The 16045-nt window shown below is 38.2% G+C and overlaps 1 protein-coding gene across 1 annotated transcript in view; it reads right to left on the bottom strand.

Annotated features, from left to right (window-relative positions):
* Positions 1-16045, bottom strand: part of LOC139161496 (cytosolic phospholipase A2 beta-like) — a 77202-nt gene that overhangs the window by 3079 nt on the left and 58078 nt on the right. The window contains exons 13-20 of the mRNA XM_070740733.1: positions 13660-13796; positions 10874-11096; positions 9111-9228; positions 7808-7945; positions 6597-6701; positions 5097-5288; positions 2935-3101; positions 1651-1837 (exon numbers count right to left, since the gene is read on the bottom strand). Coding sequence (XP_070596834.1) covers positions 1651-1837; positions 2935-3101; positions 5097-5288; positions 6597-6701; positions 7808-7945; positions 9111-9228; positions 10874-11096; positions 13660-13796 — 1267 coding nt within the window. The remainder of the gene's footprint in view (positions 1-1650; positions 1838-2934; positions 3102-5096; positions 5289-6596; positions 6702-7807; positions 7946-9110; positions 9229-10873; positions 11097-13659; positions 13797-16045) is intronic.

The following is a 16045-nucleotide window of genomic DNA, read 5'->3' as shown; positions in this document are numbered from 1 at the left end:
TTGGTGCCCATCTCTGGTTAGGGAACCTTCCAGTTGCACCAAATCCCAGGGCACTTCAGTGTTCTGCAACAATCAAATAATAGATTCCACCCATGATTTCATCCCTGATGAACTTACTCACAGCCACAGGGAATTGTTATTCTACTGTTATTCTCTACATGCAGCCTATTGTCTTAAGGCAGGGACAGAGATTGCAGCAGAAAAGCAATAAGGCTAAAGATTTTTTTTTTCTCTAGCATAGTTCAGCTTCATTCTCTGCTTAATAAATATTGGAAAAGAAGTATTAGGATGTCCATACATAGTCATCCACAAATGAACCAAAACAGTATTAAAATCAGAATGCGTGAGGTAACATCATGACACAAATGTCACCCTTACAAGCGTATATCCTAATGTGGTGCAAGCACATAATTTGCAAATTTTGTGTTATGATGTTTGTTTAATCAGTTCCCCCATTTATTGCCTCTAGAGGGCCAATGTCAGTCTGGGTTGCTGAGTATATTTCAGGTGCAGATTTAAAACCCAGAACTACCTAAGCTATTTTAAATAGAATAATTCAATAGTGCCTTCCTCTAGTTCAGTGGGTTTATGACAGTAGTTCTCTAATGCCGTGACCATAGTTCCCGCTAAGCTGAGCAGTGAGCAATCGCTCACTTAAAAATCATCATCAGCTCAGAGTTTTCCAAACCTTCCCAGAAGCCAAGAGGGAAAGAGTGAGAGGGAAGGAGAGAGAGAGGAAGAGAGGAAGAGAGAGAAACAGATAGAAAAAAGAGAGGAAGGAAAAGAGAAAGAAAAAGAATGGGAGTAAGGAAGAGAGAAAGAAAATCAAAATCTAGTTTGAAACTAGCTCAACTATTTAAGTGGCATTTTGATATTGATAGAGTTGCCCTATTATGAGCTCACTGTTATAGACACACAGTACAGTATTTTATTTTGAAATTCTCTGAGGCAAAACAGGGTGGGTTGTTTGTTTGTTTGTTTGTTTGTTTGTTTGTTTGTTTGTTTGTTTGTTTATTTATTTATTATTTCTGTGCCGCCCAGTCCCGAAGGGACTGCCGCTCAGACACTATACTTTTCCGCCCACCCTCAAAAAAATTAGAGGGAACACTGGCCGTGACCCTTTAATACAGTTCCTCATGTTATGGTGACCCCCAACCATAAGTCTAGCGACAATTCTCTCAATGGATCTTTAAGCTGATTCACAGGAAAGTCAGAGGTGATTGTAAGCACCTCATTGGTAGGATTGTAAAAATATGTTCCAAGGCACCAGAATAAAAGCTTTAGTTCCTAACACCATGGTCATAGGTGACCCCTGTAAAATGGTCATTTGACCACCAGGTTGAGAACCACTGGGGGTCCACTGGGGAACCACTGATTTAAGATGTATGAACATGCTAGCTGGGGAATTCTGGGAATTGAATTCTGCACATCTTAAATTTGCCATATTTACTTGATTAATATTCAGAAAATGGAATGATGTTGGTGTTTTCATACACAATTAATTATCACAATTTGAAACTGGGTGTATTTGCACAATTTGCAGTGTTCTTTTATACCATGGGAAATGCCACTGCAGAAGGGATTTCAGTTAACATGTAAATTAAAGAAATCACTGAAGCAACAGCAAATGCTTAAATCAGGTGAATTTACCTGGTGCTGAGTATTCTTTGAAGGTGCCACAGATCAGTGGAAAACAAAGCACTATTGGTGCTTTGGGATTATCTTCATCTGAGAAAACGTAGCACTCCTTCATGTTCTTTCGCTCTTTCTCACTCACGTGGACCTTTGGAAAGGGAATGCCTTGGATTTCACAGTATTCAGCCATGATCTGTATTTGCTGAAAAAGAGAAAAAAGAAAAAAGATCTTCCCAAACATATTCATTTTGCTTCGCATATGTAAATCAGAAACTCCCCTACCAAATAATCTGCAATTGTCTATGATAAGCAGTGTAGAATATTTAGTGTGAAAACATAGAGCATCGTGAATATGAATTCTGCTTTCTCAACTACTTTTGTACAAGTGGTTGTTCGAGTCAATTAGCAATACTGTACAAGTTTTGAATTAAGGAAAAGGAGTAAAGGAAAGTTTAGATGAAATTTCCAGTCCAGCTGAAGTTTGACCAATGATCAATGAGTCCAAACAACTCCCAATTGGTTCTTCAACCTATTTTTTCTTTCTTTCTTTCACACACACAAAAAATAAATTCTATATTGCTTCAGGAAAGCAGTATTAGAGAAGGCTGTTTTAGAAACATAGAAACATAGAAATATAGAAGACTGACGGCAGAAAAAGACCTCATGGTCCATCTAGTCTGTCCTGTATTTTATCTTACAATGGATATATGTTTATCCCAGGCATGTTTAAATTCAGTTACTGTGGATTTACCAACCACGTCTGCTGCAAATTTGTTCCAAGGATCTACTACTCTTTCAGTAAAATAATATTTTCTCACGTTGCTTTTGATCTTTCCCCCAACTAACTTCAGATTGTGTCCCCTTGTTCTTGTGTTCACTTTCCTATTAAAAATACTTCCCTCCTGAACCCTATTTAACCCTTTAACATATTTAAATGTTTTGATCATGTTCCCCCTTTTCCTTCTGTCCTCCAAACAATACAGATTGATTTCATTAAGTCTTTCCTGATACGTTTTACACTACTATTATCTTTCCTTCTCCTCCAGACTAACTACTGTAACATACTTTCCACATTCAAAATAGAGCTCCTATTAGATATAATACTATGGAATGTAACAAGCTATCCTGCAGATTGGAGAGATTCACTTGGGTCTCTCTCTTTCCAGACTATTTAATCTTAGGGCATTTTGTTTGTCCTGAATTCTGCATCCCGTCCAAAATAAAATCATCAAGTACCTTTCCATCATGTAAGCAGACAAGCATTCAAAAGGAAAATAATAGTGAAAATATTTTTCTCACCTTTAAGACTCCACTCATCTCATAGTCCAGAAAAATAATTAAATCCACATTTCTTTCTGGTTTAAAAATTGATATACCGCTGTTGTTCATAAAATATCCCACATCTATTAAACAGAGGGATTTTGTGTTTGGTGTCAACTTGTTAGAAGAAGTATCATATACAGTATCTGAAAAACAATTGACATACATTTTTTTCCAACCAACATGAGAGAAAGATAACTCCAGACAGTCTTTTACCAACAAAACCCTGTGCTGCCTCACATTGTCTTAGAAAGGAAACAGTGATACGAGACATGATGGATTGCGAAGAGACATGCTTGAGATGTTCAGAATTATATATGTTGTGGATGAAGGAGAAGCTCAATGAAGAAATCTCCAGAAACAGATTATTCTGAAGATACAATAGTGGGAACAACTTCCATTTGTTCCAAATGTGTAATGAACAAGAATTGTTTTGTGGCTCATTGGCCATTGGGAATGTAAACATGGAAAACCATTCTAGAACTAAAGAAAGGGCAGATTCAATCTTCTACAATGGTCATTTCCCAAAGAAGGAACAAAATAAGTTCAGTGTGTTTCAATAAATACTCCCAGGAGCAAAATAAATATTGGTGATGCTTCTTTTCCTCTAGAGAGAGTTGTCTTCCCTATGGTGCTCTTTCTGTCCCTAGCAAAGTTAGGAAAAATGCATGTCACCTACCCACCCCCAAACACACTTCTTATTATACCTCTTTTGTAATACATGAAAATATACCCTGATCTGGTTTATCTCCTTGCTAGTCATCTCTTTTTCATTTGTAAGATCTAGATCAATGATGGCGAACCTATGACACAACCATATCCTCAGCCTCCTTTTTGCTGTCAGAGGTCTTCAGGAACTTCTGCTTTGAACAGCTGCATCCAGGCCTCCCACATCTCAGCCCATTTCTTCTGCATTCAGGAAGACTTTCCTGAAGGCCTCTGCAGCTGATAACAATGCTCTGGATCGATTCAGAGCTCTGTTATCGGCTACACAAGCCTTCAGAGAAGCCTCCCCACCAGCAAAAGAAATGGGCCGAGGTGTGCAAGGCCTGGTTGTAACTATCTGAAGATAAGTATAGGGCAGCTCCACTTCCTTTCATTTCCGAACTTCCAATTGGCCCATTTGGCCATTTTTTGCCATCCCCAGGCTTCAGGAGGCTTTCCTGAAGCCTGGGTAGAGCGAAAAACAACCCAATGGACCTAGTGGAAGTCCAGAAGCTTCACTAAGGCCTGTAAGCATGCGCAGGGGGCAGTGCACATGTGTAGGGTTTTGTATTAGGAGTGTGGGCATGTGCACACACGCTATTGTGTGAGCCCCAGTAGCCTGTTGTTACCAATATGAGCCATACCATAAGTCCAGTAGCGAAAATGGAAACGTCCCTGGCATTCACATGTGTGCATCCGAATGAGATTTTGCTTCTGTGCATGCACAGGAAGCCAAACCTTATAAGGGGATGTGAGTGAGAGAGAGATTTCAGTTATTTTTTTGCTTCGGCGCATGCGCAGGAACAAAAAATCATTGAAATCTTGCACATACACATGTCCCCTTATGAGATTTTGCTTCCTGCGCATGTGCAGTATCAACACCGTTTTAGTACCTGATCCGAAAAAGGTTTACCATCACGAGTGTATGCGCGAGCTATCGCTCATGTGCAAATGCCCACACCCATAATTCAATGCCTGGGGAGGGTGAAAACAGCTTCCCCTGCCCCCCAGAGGTCCTCGGGAGGCTAGAAACAGCCTGTTTCCCAACTTCAGGTGGGCCCAGTAGGCTTATGTTTCACCCTCCCCAGGCTCCAAAGGTTTCCCTGAACCAAAGGAAGGTAAAAACAGCCTTCACTATCCCCCTGGAGGCTCTCTGCAAGCCAAAATTTGTTACTATGTACTGTTTTTATTTTTGTTGTGAGCCGCCCCAAGTTTGCGCAGAGGGGCGGCATATAAATCCAATAAATCTAATCTAATCTAATCAAAAACACTCTCCCAGAGCCTCTCTGAAAGCCAAAAAACACGCCATAGGTTCACCATCACTGTCATAGGACTATATCTTTTTTGTACCTCCATACTTATGAAACTGAGATGTTTCTGAATGGATTCAATTCTGAACATTTAAAGTGTTTCTAGAAATTATCGTTCTCATTTACCACTCCATCTCTTGAATTCTTTCTGATCCAGATAATCTTTATCAAAACCGAAGCTTTGTAGGAAGTTATGATTTTCCCCCTTTAAAGGACGATCAGTTAAAATGTCATTGAAGATTTCACAAAGTTTTCCATAGGGATAACTTGGAGGCTTGTAGACCGTGGCAGGAGAGTTACTTGAAGAATAATTCTCATCTGAAACAAAATATAGAAATACTTCGTTTATGGCAACTTTTATTTTTGAAATATAACACTTCTTCATTAGTGAGGCTTTTTTTTAAATGTAGCACATTCCATTGAAAATACGTCAAAAAGGAATATGCCCTGCAAACACAGACACAGATTTGAGTCACAGGGTCTTAAAATGAGCTAAACAAACAACTCATTATTATAATTCCTCAAGCACAACACTATCATTCTTCCACTGGCAAGCCCTAAAGAATAGCCACATAAATGCAATTTTCTCCACATGTGTCACTGTTGTAACTGTAATTTTGGGCTAAGAGTCAACTGTTTCATTGCTGGTTATGAGCAGGCACAGAGAAAATTCATGTGTCTAGTGAGGAATTATTTAGCAAATATATGACAGCATCCCAAGATTTTTTATATACACATTTGTTTTTTCATTATTGTTATATGCACCTTTTGGAAATGTTACAATGTTCTAAACCCAATAAATAATCTAAAAATGTAATTTTCGTTAAACATCAAAATAGTCATAAATCAGAAGAAGTCCCTATTTTCTTGACTAACTATAATTTTTGAATATTTATTTTATTATTTATTTATTTATTTTATTAATAGAATAGAATAGAATAGAATTTTTATTGGCCAAGTGTGATTGGACACACAAGGAATTTGTCTTGGTGCATATGCTCTCAGCGTACATAAAATAAAATAAAATAAAATAAAATATACATTTGTCAAGAATCATGTTGTACAACACTTAATGATTGTCATAAGGGTCAAATAAGCAATGAAGAAACAATATTAATAAGCAACAAGTTACAGTCATACAGTCAACATGGGAGGAAATGGGTGAAAGGAATGATGAGAAAAACTAGTAGAATAGAAGTGCAGATTTAGTAGAAAGTCTGACAGTGTTGAGGGAACTATTTGTTTAGTAGAGTGATGGCGTTCGGAAAAAAACTGTTCTTGTGTCTAGTTGTCTTGGTGTGCAGTGCTCTGTAGCGACGTTTTGAGGGTAGGAGTTTAAACAATTTGTGTCCAGGATGTGAGGGGTCAGTAAATATTTTCCCCACCCTCTTTTTGACTCGTGCAGTATACAGGTCCTCAATTGGATTTATATGCCACCCTCTCCGAGGACTCAGAGAAATAATAGGTTATAATAGCTGCAATCATCCAGAATTAGTTTCTTTCTGATTGAGAACGTGGCCAAAAAGACAGGAGGTTAAAGGAGTTCTCTCTTTTATTTCACTTTGCAAGCAAATTTTTTTAAAAAATCCGGCAACACAAAGACTAAAATAGTATTTAGATCCTTACGCTTTGTTAACATATTTTCCACCCATCGTTTCCAGAATTCTTCTGGTGTTGTGCTCCAATACAAACAATCCAGGAGATTTGGACTGAAAATGTTAGTCCAGATACCTACAAGACCAACCACATTGAAGACGTTGCATTAACTCAGATTATAGTCCATCTCAACTGTACCAAAGGATATAGGCTCATTAGACTGGAAACTGTGACAAGTATTTATTACTGCCAGCTAATTAAATAATATAGACACAATTTAGCATCACAGTATTAACTGTGCTGTTAATACTGATTATGGCTGATAAGAGTCATATCCACTGTTAACACATTAACAAAGCACTGGTATTGAGTTTAGATAACACACTATAAACAAACAAATAAACAAAGCATATGATGCTTTAAAATGATGGCAGATTATGTTAGGACTACTATTACTACTATGTTTGTGAGGGAAATAAGGACAGAACCTGAAAGCCATATGATGGAACTTATCAGTTGAAAATTCCATCATGCCTAATTGCCCATTTCACACAATTAAACAAAATATAGGAATACAATCACAAACTGTGAAAGGTACACAAAAAACTCTGTATAAGCCTTGTACAGATTTATAATCTTACATGGGGTGCGTGTGTGTGTGTGTGTTATATCAGGATGAAGGCCTCTTCCTCATTACCAACCAATCTGGTCCTGAGCTTTCTTTTCCTTTTCTTTCTTGGGCCCACAATACTTGCTGATGTCATCGATCCATTATGTTTTAGGTCTCTTTCATGGACGCTTATTATTATTTTATTTATTTATTTGCATTTCTAGGCCACCTTTCTCCAGCGGACTCAGGGCAGCTTACATAATAAAGTCAATACAATACAAAATCTGAGAAACACAATATAAAACCTAATCTAAAACATTTAACTAACATTCATTCATGATCATTCATTCATATCGTTGGCACTTCCATTAAGTGGAATCTATTCTAGGAAGAGTGTGTGTATGTTTGTTTGTTTGTTTGTGTGTGTGTGTGTGTGTTTGTGTGTGCATGCATTTGTGTAATTTTTGCTATTATAAACAGCATGAGATAACTATTTATTCACTGGAATATTTTAACTGCCGCAATGGAGCTCTGACCGCTTGGGAGTAAAAAAACCTAGAAGTCTTAAGACAGGATCTTTCCAAGCTTTCCTTGATAAGCTCTGCTGTATTTTCCTTTAGCTTATAATCACCTTCCATATAGCAAATCCGGGACTCTGGGATCTTCTTCACCACTCTTCCCATGAAGAATTCACTATCAAAATCCTCTGAGCGAACCTGTGCACCATATTTTGGGAAAGCCACTTCATAAGGATTGAACTCCACCCATTCTGCAACACAAAGGTGCACAAAAGAGTGAAAGGCAGCTTGGTTGGCTACTGGTCTAAAGATGAAAAAGGAAGGAAGGGAGGGAGGAAGATAAAGAGAGAGTGAGAGAGAAAGAAGAAAGGAAGGAAGGAAAGAGAGAGAAAAAGAAAGAAAGAAAGAAAGTGAGAGAGAGAAAGAAAGTGAGTGAGAGAGAAAGAAAGTGAGAGAGAGAGAAAGAAAGGAAGGAAGGAAGGAAAGAGAGAGAAAAAGAAAGAAAGAAAGAATGAGAGAGAGAGAGAAAAAGAAAGAAAGAAAGAAAGAAGTGTATTTTCCCAAACTTCCAGTTTGCCCATTTGACTTTTTTTTAATCTATCAGGTTTCAGAAAGGCCTGTGCCCATGCATGGTAGGCAGCACAGGGGCTGAGAGGGGCGTGAGCACCTGTATGCATGCTAGCACACCCACACACACCCCTTTTGACACACAAAGCGAAAAATGTTCACCATCTACAGAGAGGGACGGCATACATATCTAATTAATAATAATAATAATAATAATAATAATAATAATAATAATAATAAGAAGAAGAAGAAGAAGAAGAAGAAGAAGAAGCAGCAGCAGCAGCTAGAGAAATTAGTAAAATACGAAGATCTAAAAATCGAGCTGCAACGACTCTGGCATAAGCCAGTGAAAGTGGTCCCAGTGGTACTTGGCACACTGGGCGCAGTGCCAAAGGATCTCAGTGGACATTTGAAAACCATCGGAATTGACAAAATCTCCATCTGGCAATTGCAAAAGGCCGCTTTACTGGGATCGGCAAACATAATTTGCCGCTACATCGTGCAGTCCTAGGTGCTTGGGAAGCGCCCGACTGGTGATGAAATACGAAATCCAGCATAGTGATCTCATTTGCTGTGTTGTACTGACATAATCATCATCATCATCATCATCACTGACCTATAGCATGCAACCAAAACCCCCCATTTCCACAGTGGAGAGACTGATATGTGAGTACCAGTGAAGGGCTACCAAATTTTTTACTACCACTGTGGGCCTGGCTTCTGCATTTTCTTTCAACATCTTTCAGTGCAAATTGGGTGCTCTGGGGTGGAGCTCCATTTTCGCTATCCCACTGCATCCCCCTCCTGTCCCCCAGTCCGGGCAGCAGCCCACCCCTGGTGAGTACCCACCTCTAAAGTCAAAAGTGTTAATATTTTCTTCTTTGACATTTATGGATGTGTAAACAGGAAAAGGGTTCTGCCCCTGATTCAAAGCCTGTTGCTGGTCCGAGAGCTTACTGGAATTTGTCTTCAAACAAAGGGAAACAAAAAAAAATATTTTAATACAGTATATGCATCATTCAAGAGAAGAGAACACATGTAACTCAAGGTTAGATTGGGAAATCCTTGGTATTCTCTCAGTTCCTTTGCCTTTTTTTCCAGATGTTTCATTACCCAACTAAATAACATCATCAGCGCTGGGAAGTGTGAGGCAATCCACACTCACCAGCACAGCTGATGTTACATGATGTCAAATTCGACCCATCCTCGAATACAGCTCATCTATTTGGAACCCATATCGCATCTCAGACATTAACACCCTTGAAAATGTCCAAAGATACTTCACCAGAAGAGCCTTTCACTCCTCCACTCGAAACAGAATACCCTATGAGACTAGACTTTCAATCCTGGGCCTAGAAAGTTTAGAACTAAGACGCCTTAAACAAGATCTAAGTGTTGCCCACAAGATCATATGCTGCAACGTCCTGCCTGTCGGCGACTACTTCAGCTTCAACCACAACAACACAAGAGCACACAACAGATTTAAACTTAATATTAACCACTCCAAACTTGACTGTAAAAAATATGACTTCAGTAACCGAGTTGTCGAAGCGTGGAACTCATTACCGGACTCCATAGTGTCATCCCCAAACCCCCAACATTTTACCCTTAGATTATCCATGGTTGACCTATCCAGATTCCTAAGAGGTCAGTAAGGGGCGAGTACAAGTGCACTAGAGTGCCTTCCGTCCCCAGTCCTATTGCTCTCCTATATCTCCTATACCTTTCTTTTATTCCTATATCTCCTCTTCTATTCTTTCATTGATATGTTCTATTCCTATATCTTCTTTTCTATTCTTTCATAGATATATTTTACTATGAGTATCTCCTCTATAACCTTCATCACCTGTCATCTGCACCTCTATAACTGTCTGGTTTGGTGCTGAAACCCAACAGGACCGACACAGACTTCAGAGGATAATCAGAACTGCAGAAAAAACAATTGCTGCCAACCTGCCTTCCATTGAGGACCTGTATACTGCATGAGTCAAAAAGAGGGCGGGGAAAATATTTACTGACCCCTCACATCCTGGACACAAATTGTTTCAACTCCTACCCTCAAAACGTCGCTACAGAGCACTGCACACCAAGACAACTAGACACAAGAACAGTTTTTTTCCCGAACGCCATCACTCTACTAAACAAATAATTCCCTCAACACTGTCAGACTTTCTACTAAATCTGCACTTCTATTCTACTAGTTTTTCTCATCATTCCTTTCACCCATTTCCTCCCATGTTGACTGTATGACTGTAACTTGTTGCTTATATCCTAAGATTTTTATTAATATTGCTTCTTCATTGCTTATTTGACCCCTATGACAATCATTAAGTGTTGTACCATATGATTCTTGACAAATGTATATTTTATTTTATGTACGCTGAGAGCATATGCACCAAGACAAATTCCTTGTGTGTCCAATCACACTTGGCCAATAAGAAAATTCTATTCTATTCTATTCTATTCCATCATGTATTTTACTATGTGTATATAGATATACATACCCACTAAAACCCTCATTGTGTATTGGACAAAATAAATAAATAAATAAAATAAAACAATAGGAGAAGCTAGGGATCAAATCTTTGCTGCAAAACAAGTAATCAACATACTCCACTGTGGAGGAAAGCTTCCTGAATAAGGGCCCAGAGTGCTGTAAAAGACGAAAGATGGCCAGCTTTGATCCGCTCTGATAGTTCCTTGTGATACTGCTTCAGGCTCTCGCTAGAAATGACACTCTCTTTGTTCTTCAGCAACTGTCTTTTGATGTTATTGATGCAGTCTTCAAAATTTTGATGGGACCAGTCAGAATGATGATACAAATTTGTCAGCGTCCTGCAGTAGTGAGAAAAATAATATTTATTTATTTGTTTGTTTATTTATTTATTTTATTTACTTAATTGGATTTGTATGCTGCCCGTCTCCAAGGACTTGGGGCGACTCACAGCAAGTACAAAAACAAAACAATAATATGAATCCAATTAATAATATATTAAAACATACAATACATTGTTGGCCTTCTCTGGGTCCCGTCGACTAAACAACGTCGTGTGGCGGGGCCCAGGGGAAGAGCCTTCTCTGTGGCGGCCCCAACCCTCTGGAACCAACTCCCCCCAGATATCAGAGTTGCCCCCACCCTCCCTGCCTTTCGTAAGCTTCTCAAAACCCACCTCTGTCATCAGGCATGGGGGAATTGAGATATTCCCTTCCCCCTAGGCTTACAAAATTTATGCATGGTATGTCTGTATGTATGATTGGTTTTTCTTAAATTGGGTTTTTTTTTAATTACTTTTAATATTAGATTTGTTTATATTGTCTTTTTTACTGTTGTTAGCCGCCCCGAGTCTGCATACAAATCTAATAAATAAATAAATAATAAAACAACCATTAAATTCAATTAATAGAAAACCTATCAAACCAATCATTCAACAATCATACTGAAAACATTCATTCGTCAGGGGAAAGATCTAAAAGCCCCAAGCCTGGTGGCAAAGATGAGTTTTTAAACTCTTCCGGAAGGCCAGGAGGGTGGGGGCAATGTGAATCTCCGATTGGAGCTGATTCCAGAGGGCTGGGGCTCCCACAGAGAAGGCACTTCCCCTAGGTCCCGACAGCCGACATTGTTTGATCGACAGGAACCTAAGGAGACCAACTCTGTGGGACTTCACTGGTCACTGGGATTCGTGCGGCAGAAGGTGATCTAGGAGATAGTCTGGTCCTATGCCATGTAGGGCTTTATAAGTCATAACCAACACTATTTAATAAAATGTAAGTTCGTCCACTACTGTATATTCCATAGTATATTTGCAAGCATTTTAGAAACTGTTCTTATAAAGTGATCGTTCTGATGTTGGTATCTAGTTTTCAAGCGGAATTGCTCGAAGAATTCAATCTTGATAGTTTTAATTAACTCTTTGGATACATATTTGTGTCCAAATACGCTCTACCTGGGGCTACCTTTAAAGAATGCTCAGAGACCTCTGTTAGTCCGGAATGCAGCTGTGCAAGCTTTTATGGGTTTACCCAGATACTCCCGATCACTCCGCAAGCTGCACTGGCTTCCGATTGGTCTCCGAACGCAATTTAACGTGTTGGTTATTAACTATAAAGCCCTACATGGCTTAGGACTAAATTACTTACAGGACCATCTTCTGCTTCATATGTCCCAGCGGCCAGTCAGATCCCACAGAGTCGGCCTTCTCCGGATCCCATTGGCTAAGCAGAGCCGACTGACAGGACTGCAGGGCCTTCTCTGTGGTGGCCCTGATCATGTAGAATCAACTCCCCCCCAGAGATTCATACTGCTCCCACCCTTCTGGCCTTTTGAAAGGCTTTAAAAACTCAGCTTTGCCAGCAGGCCTGGTGAATCAATGATGGATGGTTGTTTTTAATATTGTGGGGTTTTATAACATATTTTGTTTTTTATTCCTGTATGCCACTCTGAGTCCACTGGAGAAGGGCGGCCTATAAATTTGATTAAATAAATAAAATAAATAAATACATATTTTGAAATAGAAGAATTTACTCTTGTTCTTTATTAAATGCTGACATATACTTCACATGGACAATTGAATTCTAATAATATATAATAATTATATAATATATATAATATATAATAATAATAATAAAAAATCTAACTTTGAAGTTTTTTTCAAATTTGAATTTTTTTTTTCTGGCTAAAATATATGATTATTCAGTTTGATACTCAACTTTTAATCCAGCCTACAATGTTATTGTTAAATAATTTTACATTCAGAATTGGGGCGTAGGACATTTCTGCCCCATCAAGGCGTCCCTTTGGCTCAGTATAACACTGACTTTCATAATCCTACTCTAATGAAGGTGTAGAGAGAATAAAGTCAGAAAAGTACTTGTGGAAAAGCAGGCTGAATGATGTATTTTTCTAATTGTATTCATTTCCATGGACATAATTTTCTCAGCGTTGAGGCTAATAGGATTCCCAATTGTGGAAAAAGGAACAAATCCCATCTGAAAACCTAATTATTGTGAAAGTGTATAAATGTGCTGAAATGGATGAAATGATAAACGCAATCAAAGGAGTAAGAATCAAAGAAACCAAAGAGATATGGGAAAAATGGCACGAATGGATCCGTAATAAAAATTGAATATATCAATATAAAGTATAAGTGTACAAGTGTATAAGTGTAACTTAAGAAAGTTAAGTATACTAACATCATAGTTCTTGTTAACTCATGGAAATGTATATAGTTTGCTTAAAATGTAGAGATATGATTTGCAATCTTAATATGTAAAATAAAACTGTATTGGATCTGTAATAACAATTATATGAATTATCCTTTTTTTAAACAATAAAACTTTAAATAATTTTTTAAATAGAATTCTAATTAAATGTATCACATTTCCCTTAAGTTTTTACCATGTTGATCCAGAAGCAGAGGTGATATATGTAATGCAATCCAAAAGGTTCAGTTTCTGGAAGGCTGAGAGATGAGCATATAAGGATGTCATGGCTCTGACACCACCGCCAGTGGCCAAAACAGCAATTACTGGGACCTGTTAGAAATATAAGCAATCACTTCATCTATATAAATGTAAAAATGTAAACATTTGTTCAAAATCTTAAATCTCCAAAAGTTCTTCACCAATTGCTTTGAAATTTTGACACAACATTGCATTCAAATAGGTACCTCTTTTTATATACCTACGGTATATTATATAGATGTCAGACCTGTGACAGGTAAAAACATACAGGTGTTTAAAACAGGATCTTCTTTCCTGATTGCTTTGAAATTTCAACACAAGGTTGCATTCAAATAGATCTACACAGAGATTGCTTCTCACACGGACAATTATATATTGGATGTTCTAGAGTCGGCAAACCAGACTGAGCCACAGCAACATGTGGTCAGGAACAGCTAGTTAATAATAAAAAAAGTGACTTTGGCCATAGAACAATCTTGGATTCTAGAAGGTAACATTCCAACTCCAAATTATCTTTTCATACACCAAATTGACAGTTCCAGTTTGCAGTGGAGAAAATAGCAGCTTAACTATCTCCAGAGGAAACCAACGATCCAGCTTTTTTTTTGGCTCCAGATTTATTTTGGGGGAGCGGGTTCTTCCTCTAGATTTAAAGAGGAAACTTGATGTCCTTCATTGTCATTCATCAAGAATAAATTGTGAAAACAAAGTTTTCCTCCCATTGGCTAATGAGTTCAGGTGAGTTCACATAATTTCCTTTTTCGGTTAAAGAAAGATTTTGTTTTGATAGGGGTGTTTGTCTTTAGTGATTGTCATTACTTCTGGGACTATAATATCTAAAAATGTCTGAGAACTTGATTGATTTTTGCTTGACTCACAAAAACTAAAATAAAAGATTAAAATTATATATATATAATTTAAAATAAAAATTAGGTTTTCTTTTTGAAAGAGTGAAGAGAAAAAACTCTTGTGTAGGAAAGCTGTCTTGTTTATATATCAGTCAGCATCTTTCCCATCACCCATCTACTTCCACAAATGACTGTATGACTATAACTTTGTGGCTTGTATCGTTACAATTTATATTGAATGGTACCTAATAATTATTTGATTGCTAATATGTACCTGGACTATCCTTAAGTGTTGTACCTTGAAAAATTTATCTTTTCTTTTATGTACACTGAGAACATATGCACCAAGACAAATTCCTTTTGGGTCCAATCACACTTGGTCAATAAAATTCTATTCTATTCTATTCTTCTATTCTATTCTATTCTATTCTAATAATATTCTAAATCCTATGGCATCTCAGGATCCCTCCATAGCTGGATTATAGCATTCCTGTCAAACAGACAACAAGTGGTCAAAATAGGAAGCACCATATCCACCCCTGTCCCAGTTAAAAGCGGTGTTCCCCAAGGTAGTGTACTGGGACCAACGCTCTTCATTCCCTACATCAATGACCTTTGCGATTACATCACAAGCAACTGTGTCCTCTTCGCCGATGATGTAAAACTCTTCAACACCACCGATAACACAACTAGTCTCCAAAAAGACCTTGACGCTGTTTCTGAGTGGTCTAACACATGACAACTCCAAATCTCAACTAGCAAATGCTCTGTCCTACACATTGGGAAGAAAAATCTGAACTCCAAATACAAACTGAATAATCAAATTATCACAGATAATCCCCACTCGGTTAAAGACCTTGGTATACTAATAACAAAAGATTTAAGTGCCAAAGCCCACTGCAACAATATAGCCAAGAAGGCTTCAAGAGTTGTAAACCTAATCCTACGTAGCTTCTGCTCTGGCAATCTCACACTACTTACCAGAGCTCACAAAACCTTTGCCAGACCCATCCTCGAATACAGCTCATCTGTTTGGAACCCATATCGCATCTCAGACATTAACACTCTTGAAAATGTCCAAAGATACTTCACCAGAAGAGCCCTTCACTCCTCCACTCGAAATAGAATACCCTATGAGACTAGACTTTCAATCCTGGGCCTAGAAAGCCTAGAACTACAGCGCCTTAAACAAGATCTAAGTATTGCCCACAAGATCATATGCTGCAACGTCCTGCCTGTTGGCAACTACTTCAGCTTCAACCACAACAACACAAGAGCACACAACAGATTTAAACTTAATATTAACCACTCCAAACTTGACTGTAAAAAATATGACTTCAGTAACCGAGTTGTCGAAGCGTGGAACTCATTACCGGACTCCATAGTGTCATCCCCAAACCCCCAACACTTTACCCTTAGATTATCTATGGTTGACCTATCCAGATTCCTAAGAGGTCAGTAAGGGGCGAGTAC

This window comes from Erythrolamprus reginae, chromosome 1 (genome assembly GCF_031021105.1).
Source record: "Erythrolamprus reginae isolate rEryReg1 chromosome 1, rEryReg1.hap1, whole genome shotgun sequence".
NCBI lineage: Eukaryota > Metazoa > Chordata > Lepidosauria > Squamata > Dipsadidae > Erythrolamprus > Erythrolamprus reginae.
Note: the sequence above shows the minus strand (reverse complement) of the source record. Positions and strands in the feature narration are given on the sequence as shown.